This window comes from Ipomoea nil, unplaced genomic scaffold (assembly GCF_001879475.1).
Source record: "Ipomoea nil cultivar Tokyo-kokei standard unplaced genomic scaffold, Asagao_1.1 scaffold2826, whole genome shotgun sequence".
Classification (NCBI taxonomy): Eukaryota; Viridiplantae; Streptophyta; class Magnoliopsida; order Solanales; family Convolvulaceae; genus Ipomoea; species Ipomoea nil.
This window is the reverse complement of record NW_017619254.1, coordinates 3,944,940-3,955,771: the sequence shown is the minus strand read 5'-3', so window position 1 is coordinate 3,955,771 and position 10,832 is coordinate 3,944,940. Positions and strand designations below refer to the sequence as shown.

The following is a 10,832-nucleotide window of genomic DNA, read 5'->3' as shown; positions in this document are numbered from 1 at the left end:
TGCGACAGAAAATTTTCGTCGTTAAATACGTAGCTAATTTTAGAGGTAAATTTTTGCGCAAAAATAGCGACGGATTTGTGATAGATTAGCGACGGATTTTTCGCGGGTTGATTCTATATTTGTTATGTGTTTTCAACCGTGAATAAACTATATGATCTGGACTCTGCAATTTATTAATCATTAATTATGTGAGAAAACTTTGCTTTAGATTAAGTTTAACAAGAAGAGTTAATATGGACATTAGAGCGACACCTGAATTTTAAGCGAAGGACCTGAATTTTAAGCAAAATTCAGCATGTGTTTAGTCTGTTGCACATTTGATGTGATCGATCGTTTGTAAAACATTACATATGTATTGAATAAAACTATAATGCTTTCTTGTGAAGTTGTTTTTATCTATCTATCTATATTGTGGAGAATAGTTTTTTTTTTTTTGCATTTTCATCTACCTATTATTGTGTGGTTAGTTAGGAGTAATATAAGAAAATTCGAAGAGTGGTCACGATGCAAAAATTTCATGCCATAAATTTTAGCTAGATGCTGCATATGTTTTGAATTTGGAGTATGCGAAATGCCTTTTTTTATTGTGCTATTATTTTCAAAATACACAAAGTCACAAATCATTTTTTTATTTTAACGTGATGATGCAAAGTGATTTTTACGTAAAGATTATTTATATTCAGTTCTTTTATCTGTATGAAGTTTTATCTTCTTTGTTGGGCTTTAAATTTACCAGCTCTGAGTCAACATTATATCCATCAGATGGCATTATGTGTCAAAGATAATCATCCATGGATGCCTTTTGGGGAACCTATTGGATGTGGGTAGCCTTGCTTTTACCCAGCCAGACCCATTTGATATGGTTAGCTATGCTTTTCACATCTACCTGGATATGATTTCCATTTTCGCTTAATGTCCTTTCACTTTCTGATGATACATGATGCTAATTCTTTAGTTTAGTGCATTCCCTCTGTCAAGTTCTGTAATTCCATTCTGTTTGTTAAACATTCTTAGTAGCAGTATGTTTGACACACCTCAACTCAACGCTTCAAAGCCTTCATCTCAATTTCGGATGTTTGGCACACTTTGTTAAATAATAGTACATTATGCCCCATTATCCAATCAAATATAATTAAAAATGTAAATCAAGACTTGAATGTGATGTCTTTTCTACAAAGTTCGAAATCTAGCCATAACATTTATTAGTTTCTACCATATAGTTAGCTCAAGTGAATTTTTTCTTGAACTTCACAATCAATCAAACTGTTTTCATATTATTCTGGCTTAATTTTATTTTTTAATAGTCCCCTTTAATTTGTTGAACTCCCCAGGCTATTGATTTTGCAATTGTTGCTGCATTTTTGTTGGAAGCTCTCCCATCTCTCAGAAAATCAAGCATGGGAAGTAAAGGAAGTACTTCAAATATACTTCTTGTACTTGTTCTCATTAACATGCCTTTTGTGATTACACTGTACATATTTGATGGCCACCCTTTTATTAAAATAGTATGCCAATATGTATTTCAGTTTTCTCAGTGGTTGATGATGAAATGAGTATTGGAGATGAAGAAAGTGATGAGGTTCTAAATATGGACTTGGAACAACAAATATCCAAAGCAATTGATCCAAATTTTCTTCTATAGTTGGTTAAAATCTAGGACCTTTTTTGCTAGAAAAGCAGCAAAAGAAGAAATAAAAGGCTTCAATTGGAAGAAATAAATATCGACCGTTCCACCGTTCATTAATCCTGTAAGTAAAATACTTATTGAGCATTCTTTAAATATATTTACTCAAAACAAATATAAATTAACAATCACTTTCATTTTATAGTCTCGACTGCTTGGATTAAGGGCAAAATCAGCATTAACCTTGACAATAACAACACTTGGCATATAGGATGTAGCCATTGTTTAAAAAAGGTTTATGCACAAAGTGACCAGCAATTTAACTGTATGCATTGTGGTGAAAAGAGGGCGGTGGGTACTCTAAGGTTAGTATCAATTCAACAAACCAATTTAACAAAAAATACACACACACACACACACACACACACACACAAGATTAAGTACTATACTCATTCATACCAATTCAAAAAATACGAACTACAAAATGCACAAGTGCAAATTGGATGTGGAAATTGTTGATGAAACTGGGTACATTGCGGCATTAGTATTCGGACTACTTGCAGAGTCATTGTTGTTACATTCAAGTAAACAAGTTATGGATCTAGAACAAGAGGTACTATTCATGAACCTTCTACAAATATATTAATATTTCGTTTAATTCTGTCACATGAGAATATATGGCACACATCTCACAATGAATGAAACATGTAGGGGAAAAAACTACCACTGCTAAATATCAACAAGCGCCTACAAGATCAAGAGTTCGTTGTACAACTAAGATCTCAGGCATATACACAACAAGGCAGATCCACTTCTTCCTACAGTATAATCTCATTGCATGATGCTTCCCACTATGATATTACAACTAACACAATTGAACATGGCGCACTACCAAATCAAAAGAAGAGGATGTGTACTGAAGGTGAAGATCAAGAGAATGACAATGCCCCCCTCAAGAGAATTAAGAAGGCTTAGAGAAATTTATTAAACCAAATGTAGATTTTATTTACACTATTATTTTTCGACTAGCATTATTTACACTATTATTTTTAGACTAGCGTTATTTACACTATTATTTTTAGACTATGTATTTAGAAAATTACAATCAATTATTTTAGTGACAATTATAATCAATCATAATTGCATTATCTTACATTCGTAAGTTTAGATTATCTATTTAAATAAGCAAATTCAACATTTGATTATCTATATGTATGACCAACTCTAATATAATATTGTATTGATATACTTAAAGTACTTATATAAAAATATAAACATTGGGCATTATCTCAATCGCGCAATGCGTGTGAAAAACTAGTAATATATTATAATTATAAATAAAAATCTGACAAAAATACTATTTCTTAGGCTGTGAGGGATTTATTAAACTTGCAATCAACGTGACTTTGGAATTTATTAAAAAAGTATTCATGGAGATCAAAAAGTATAATTCGGAAGTTGAAACAGAATTTCCCGCTATCTCACAACATCACGTACTCAAAAAGTATTCATGGAGATCAAAAAGTATAATTCGGAAGTTGAAACAGAATTTCCCGCTATCTCACAACATCACGTACTCTCTCTCTGCGGCCTGTTAGTTACATACATAATTTGGAAGTCGAAACAGAATTTCGCGCTCCCTCATAAAATCGCATCCTCTCCGTATATTCTCTCCCGTTTCATTGATCGCCGTTCTCATTCTCTTATTCTCTTCACCGCGAAGCAAACAGGAGCGAAGTCGACGACAGAAGCGGAATCGGAAATCGCGGTCAACATCAAGGATCTTTTAGCGGTACATTCTCTCCCGTTTGATTGATCGTCGTTTATTGATTGCCGTTCTCATTCGAAGTGCGAAGACAGCGCGAACCGCGAAGCAAACAGGAGCGAAGTCGACGACCTCCGAGGCTCTAACCGGCGACCTGCGCGCTGCGGCCAGCTCCGGTCTCTCTCCGGCTCTCTGCGGTTTACTGGTTCGTCCTCTCACTCTCACATTTAGTAAATAGTAACTAAGCGTGAGTTGCGATTTCCTTTGTTACTTTGTTAGTTTGTTACTTGTTATTTGTTATTTGTTAATGATAGCGCGATGTCGAGATCAACATCAACTATCTTTTAATGGTAGGTTTTTGAAATCTTTCATTATATGAATTGCATCATGACTGCAGTAGTTTTTTTTGTTATTTGTTTCTGATCACTCCCGCACATGCATGTAGCAGTGGTGTTTCCAGTTCGCCCGTCAGTGTTGATCCAGCCGTGATCAGGCGGTCTCCAAGGCTGGCCACGGCGGCCATCTCTAGGGATGGCAATATGCCCCGTCCCCGTCGGGGATCCCCGGCCCAGTAGGGAACGATGACGGGGACAGGGAAAAATTTCGGGAATCGAGGACGGGGATGGAGAATTTTTAAAATTCTCCGACGGGGACGTTGATACCCTTCCCCGCCCCCGAATAATTAATATAACTAAAATAAATAAATATATATATATATATATATATATATATTACATAATGCTATGTACACAGTAGCATTAAGTAATATATATATACTCTTATTACTAAAAGAAATTTTGGTCTTCTTTTTGTCTGATGATGATGATGATGAAGATGACCGTGATGATGTATGTTTTTGGTCTTCTTTTTGTCTCTTCAATTTCTCCAGTCTGATGCCTTATTCTTGGGCATTATTCTATATATTGTAAAATGAAATGTTTATATTTTGCATGTTTGTGTTGCATAGCTATTAGTTGAATAATTGATAGAGTTGTTGATTAGTTCTTTCCTAAATTTGATGAGTCAATGAAGAGGTTTTAAACCGGACCATTAATCTCATTAAAACGAAGTAGGTCATATATTCATTTGTGGGAACACGTTAATCATATTATAATATAGAATCACAAGAAATGGGCGTGTGGTACAGTTTTGAAGAGGAATCCATTTTAGAGGACATTCTTGCAGGTTCAGAACTTCTTTCATTAATGGGCAGGAGATGATGCAGGTGGCTTCAGAACTTCTTTCATTTGTAGTTAATGTGTTTCTTTTGAATCTGAAACTTAAAACATAGCCTTTTCAATGGAATGGAACAGTGGCTGAGACAATGAATATTTGCACACTAGGGACAAGAAGACCACACCCCTTACCCCAAATAAAAAGAATTGATAACAGAGATGGAAAAGTAATCATAAACATCTTTGATGTCTATTTTATTCTTGTTGATTGCATGTCATGCCATTTTTTTGTTGATTGCTACAAAGTTAATCTGACCTTTTGATGCAAAATATTTGTATAATGGCATGATGCTGATAGTTATGTTTAAACTTGCAGGTTCTTAAAGATTATCCACTTGATTCACTTCCTGCTATACAAGGTAACTACTGCTGGTCTGCCACAATTTGAACCTAGGATACATTAGAAGAACTCGTTCCTTGTTACTTATTTTACTATTTCTTTTTCTAAATCCATTAGTTTTACATTTTAATATTTATATTTACTTTTCTCATGAGCTGTGTATTATGTTATATGACATTCTAATGCTACCATTATCTTTATTATATATGAAACTGATAAATTTATCATGCAGTTAAATGATTTGTGCTAGTTAGGACATTTATTTAATTTACTAGGATAAATAAATGGTTTGTTTGTAAATGATAGTCTGCACATTATGCAGTTAAATGGTTTGTTTAAAGGATAAATTTACTATCCAAATTTGAAGAGGATGGTCTATCTTGATGGGCACTTTTGTAATGAAGTTACTATGCAAGCTTAGAGTGCAATGCAAGGATAAATTTGATATGCAATGCAAAGATAAATTTTTGATTCAGAGCGCAGCCAGAATGGCTCACCATTTATACCATTTCAGTTTTTTTTTTTTTTTTTTTTTTTTTTTTTTTTTTTTTTTAATCTCCTTGAACTGGACTTGGAGCCAGTCAAGTTTATCCTTGATACTTGATATCCCTGTCCACCCCTTGGAAGACATGTTAATTTCTCCACTTCCAAATCGTGATTGCAAACTTGGCGTTCCTTTTCTTTCTTCGCTGCCCACCTCCGGTACTTGACACATTAGTGTTAATCCAATTATTGAAATCCATAGATAGAGATGTACCTAGTTGTTCAAGCACTTTGATTTTCTCCCAGATATTGGCGAGCAACTTCTTAACGTGTGCTCAACTTCTTCCTTCTCTGCTCCGCAAGTGCTTCAACGCTCATCGGTTGTAAACCCTCTCTTTTTCCTTTCAGTATTGCACATATTCCTCCCATGCTTGACTACCCATAAAAAGGCCCTTGATCTTGTTGGGGACTTGCAGGCTGCTGAGAATGAGTAATGATCACGAAACACCAAGGAACGAAATTCATTCTCTCACCGTTTCATTGATCTCATTATGCGCCTTTAGCTTTCCCAATTTCCGTACATCATGCTAAAGAATGATTATAATTGTCTAAAAAATTCATCCTAGTTCTCCTTGTTTAATGAAAAAAATGTATATTTAGCTTGTGATCATGGCTTCTTTGTAACCCCTTATTGATGAGCTAGTAATCTAAATTTCTTTCTTTAAATATGCAGTGAGAGTTGTGTGTTTTGAAATGTATGTAGCTAATTTGAGCAGCACGCAAAAATAAAACAGATCATATATTAGGAATAATAGCTTAAGATGAACCCAAGGAGCTAGAGCCCGGAAGAGGGGTCGGGTGGCCTTGAGAGAACACCAAGAGGAATTAAGGAGAAGGTTGGGTTGGCGCCGTCGTGCACGGTATAACGATTGACAATGCACAAAGTAAAATGGCAGCAGTGGCCTTAAACTGTGGGGAGGGCCCTGTTGCATTAAATAACAAAATCTTTAGCTTGGGTCTATTTTACTTAGGCTATTTCGGCCCAATAGCTTTAAGCTCAAGCATTATTGTGTGGACCATAATCATGATACTCACAAGTTGTGTAGATCATATTTTGTATATTATAAAATAATATATATTCAGTACAAAAATAATATACATTATATTCAGGAGATGTACATTATTTTTGTATTGAATGTACATTATATTATATAATGTATATTTAGTACAAAAATAATGTACATTTAGTATATTAAAAATGTACTTTGTCGTTTAAGTTTTTGTTAGTTTTTGTTTTTTTTTTTTTTTTTTTTTTTTTTTTTTTTTTTTTTTTTTTTTAGCTTTGTTAGCCTTAGACCCTTTGATCGTATTAGGCTTTGGCCTTGTTCTTTTAGAGTCACTTTGGGCTCTAAATTTGTAAATATTTTCAACTTTAATAAATTTCAACTTGTACTTGAAAAAAAAAACCACAAGATCTCATAATACTTTGCTGCTATCTTTTGTAGAGTTAATTGCATTTCGTATTCGTGTAATGGCGACCAATCCTCATGTAATTCCAGTGCCAACAATCCTGTATGTTTTCTACCTAGTATATGTTTTATTTATTTATTTATTTATTTATTTATAGTGTCGATGTTTATCTATAAGCTACCTCCTCTATCCCAGGAATGTTGTCTCCAATTTACGATTGGGTTGTGCATTGGATGCTCAAGAGGTTGCTGAGAGGTTGTGTAACGCAATGAAAAAAAATGATGCCGCATATTATCATGATGTAAAAGTTTGCTTATTTCATTTTTTTAAACTTTAATTGTTTCATAACTTTGATTCATTTATTTTGATTGCTACTTCTTTGCTAATGTTTTCCAGTTTTTTACGGAGATGACTATCCTGAGACTTTCAGAAAGTGAAGCTGCAGGGACTACAGCTACATGCTTTGATTCTGGGATGTTGGTATGCTTTGATTTCACTTCATACTTTGTTAATTTTTTTTAGTTATCTCATTTTTATTTTATTTTTTATTTTTTATTTTTTGCTTTTTGCTATTGAATTAGGCTTGCACGGGAGCAAAGACTGTTGATCAATCTATAGCCGCCACTATGATGGTATGATAATACTTTTAGTATGATAAATCATACAACAGAATTTATTAACTGCTATTTGATTGCTCTTTCAGTATGCTAGGCTCATCAAGTCGCTTGATTTTCCTGTAAACTGTCAGGTTCGTGTCCTTTTCTTTTCTTATGAATTCAAATTCTCCAAACTTTTTAACCGTTTGTATATATCCAGGAGGAGGATATTCAGATTAGGAGTATTGTTGCTTCATGTGATGTGAAGTTCCATATCAGACTGGATGATTTCGCAGAACTTACTGGTGGCTCTTCAATTGTAAGTATCAAAATTTGTAATCCAATTTTTTTTTAAAAAAAAATCTTTGTTGCAACCTGATGAGTGTTTTTGTTCATGCAGTATAATCCAAGATTGTATCCACCCTTGATTTACAGGATGACGAACCCTAGCGTTGTACTTCTCATATCAGAGGGGGGAAAGATAATCCTCATTGGAGCTAGGGTAATCCATTTTTTTCTTTCACCATTAAATTAAATTTTAATGCTAATCAAAATTATTTTCTACTTTTTTTCACATAAATCGTTCTAACAAAAACACCATGAGGGTTTAGATATATACAATTAGGTAAAAAGTAATATAAAAAAAATTTCTTGATAAGTTTTATCTTGTCTTTACGTTGTAATATGATGTGTATATTGCCTCATGCATTTTGACAATAGTAATAATATTTACAACTGGAAAAAGGTAGATTAAAATAACATTCCACAAAAATATTTTTTTTTAAATTGGGTGAAACAAGCTACCACTAAGAGCAATACTACATGGTTTCTTCAGTTGGTCTCTAAATATATAAATTTATAGGTGTATACACATGTATGTACACTAAATAAATAAATAATACTCAGTACAATTTTGCGAGAAATGAATTGCTGATGGAACTACACACAAAGTCACAAATGACACGATATTTGGTTATATTTTTTACTGCGGTAATTTTTTATTTTTTTTTTTTACCTCTTATTGGGTTTATTGGACCAAATTAATTTCCTACTTTTTCAGGTAGCTGACATAGAGAGTGCTATCAACCACGTTCACGATAAACTTCCACGTGCAAATGTCGAGGAAGAAGAGCAATGGTATGCCCAATATATGCTCTTAAAACAAAAATTAAAAACTCCACAATCTCAAACATTATACTACCAAAAAATCATACAAAAATAAAATTGTTAATTTTTTACCTGCAGATTCTATTCTACCACAGATTCTATAGGGGAGGGAGCTGCGTACCTATGACTACAATCTCTCCATGCTCTCTCTTTTCCTTTCCTAGTGGTTGATTGACATTAATCCCTATCCTGTTGATTGACATTACTCCCTAGTAGCTGTTTGACATTACTCAAGTAGTTGTTTGACATTACTCCCTATCTAGTTGATTGACATTACTCCCTATCTTGTTGATTGACATTACTCTAGTAGTTGTTTGACATTACTCCTTATCTTGTTGGCTTGGCTTGGCAATGGGGGCGGGGGCTGGGAATAGGGTCACGTCGGCCAAAATACTCCGTATATCTTTTGGCAACGGGGGCAGGGAATAGGGTCTTGTTGGCAGAAATACTCCCTATATCTTGTTGGCAACGGGGGCGGGGGCTGGGAATAGGGTCTTGTCGGCCAAAATACTCCCTATATCTTGTTGGCAACGGGGCGGGGAATAGGGTCTCATCATCCCCGTCATCCAAGGCTATAGACCCATCCCCGTCACCTCGAGGATTTTTTGGGAACGGGAAATTTTCTTACATTATACGATCCTGCAATGCCATTTCAAATTCTTTTTCCACCGCCTTCTGTACACGGCAGGTGACAAGGCTCCATAAACCAATTCTGAGACTTGTACATTTGTTTTCTTGACCTTTTTCTTTGGGGCCTCAGCCTGAAAAGGTGACAATGAATCTCTGGTAAGCACCGCTGATATAAGATGCAGTCACTGTAAGGTACTGATTGAATAACAGGATAGGTTACAAAATCAAAGGAAAGAGCAACTGTATTACAACATATAACAAACCTTAGCATCAGTCTCCATTTGAACTGGTTTGTCTCCAGATTCTGGGACATGATTCTCAGAAGTATCTGATGTGACTTTATCATCTTGCATGTTAACATCAATTTCAGAGGAATCTTGGGCAGGAATATCATCAGTTTCCATTTTGGTTGATTCTTTTAATTGTTCTTTAACAACTGGTACTTCCACCTCTTCTTCTAGAAGCTAGAGAATATTCACAAGAAATCAATCAAGATTTGTACAACAGTAAAAAAGTATTTTCACCAGTCACCAAGAGAAACTTCGTTACTTACAGTTGCTGACTCAACAGAAACAATACCATGCAGATTCAAGCGACCTTCAGCTTTGCACGTTCGCCCTTCCCAGATTGGAAAGGACCAATCTGTCCATAAATGCAGTAACAGTATTATGAGCATAAACATTATCAAATTCTTACTTTATGTATTACAGAGTAAATTACATATTACACAGATCAGATAAAAAACAAACTTAATTACCGTGTAAGTACTGATTTTTGAAGGTGCCTGTAGTTCACTGACATCAGCATACTGTACATCAATCGAGAATGTGCCAGATCTGTAGAATGTCAAAGCTTTCACACTTGGTATAGGATCCCCTGTTGATTTTCAGCAGCTCCATTTTGGGCATCTGGAGAAGGTCCTTTCCAGGACAAAGCAATTGGGAAAGGGAAGCTCTCATTGACCTACAACCAACAAGAAAGAAAACTTTACAAACTCTCTAACTGGAAATGTTAGACTGTACACCCCACTGGAAATCCTTGAAGACCAGACATCTCAACAGTAAGGAATAAAGATCAATATTAAAAGGAGCTGATCCAATAAAATTTATCTGAAAATCTCGCACTTTAAATGTTGGACTGAGAATGGCACACTGTAATGCACAGCCTTTAGAAACACATTCACTTGCATTCATTGGACGCCTAGGCTCCTTACCAAAGAACTCTGTCAAAATCTTAATAATAGCAGGTACTCGTGATCCAGACCCAATAACCTCAATAGAGTGAATATTTTCAACTGCAAGTCCAGCTTCTGCAATAGATTTCTCCAATGGCTTCTTCACTCTTTCCAATATGGGAATACTAATTTGCTCTCTTTTAATGAAACCCCTGACAACATCCTTCTCATCCATCAAGCACTCTATATTCAGAGGTGCCTCAGGATTGGCACTTAAAACCTTCAACTTCTCACAGGCAGCGCGACCCACACATTTTTAAAATTATGACCATGAAAAAAAAAACTTAT

The 10,832-nt window shown here is 34.9% G+C and overlaps 1 protein-coding gene and 2 long non-coding RNA genes across 3 annotated transcripts; 2 read left to right on the top strand and 1 right to left on the bottom strand.

The window, feature by feature from the left end:
* Nucleotides 1-843: 843 nt before the first annotated feature.
* LOC109158869 lies at nt 844-1,639 on the top strand. The gene is made up of 3 exons (XR_002050459.1): nt 844-862; nt 1,332-1,413; nt 1,527-1,639. It is a non-coding gene; the product is annotated as an uncharacterized LOC109158869 (long non-coding RNA).
* A 1,723-nt stretch (nt 1,640-3,362) lies between these two features.
* On the top strand, nt 3,363-8,048 carry LOC109158766 (TATA-box-binding protein 2-like). The gene is made up of 10 exons (XM_019306662.1): nt 3,363-3,416; nt 3,485-3,594; nt 4,941-4,983; nt 6,953-7,019; nt 7,113-7,218; nt 7,314-7,397; nt 7,499-7,549; nt 7,621-7,665; nt 7,734-7,832; nt 7,914-8,048. The coding sequence occupies exons 4-10, from the start codon at nt 6,979-6,981 to the stop codon at nt 8,046-8,048; spliced, it is 561 nt and encodes a 186-aa protein (XP_019162207.1). The 5' UTR covers nt 3,363-3,416; nt 3,485-3,594; nt 4,941-4,983; nt 6,953-6,978.
* A 633-nt stretch (nt 8,049-8,681) lies between these two features.
* Nucleotides 8,682-10,273, bottom strand: LOC109158678. The gene is made up of 4 exons (XR_002050432.1): nt 10,068-10,273; nt 9,864-9,952; nt 9,574-9,774; nt 8,682-9,441 (listed from the first exon to the last, which is right to left on the bottom strand). It is a non-coding gene; the product is annotated as an uncharacterized LOC109158678 (long non-coding RNA).
* Between the last annotated feature and the right edge of the window lie 559 nt (nt 10,274-10,832).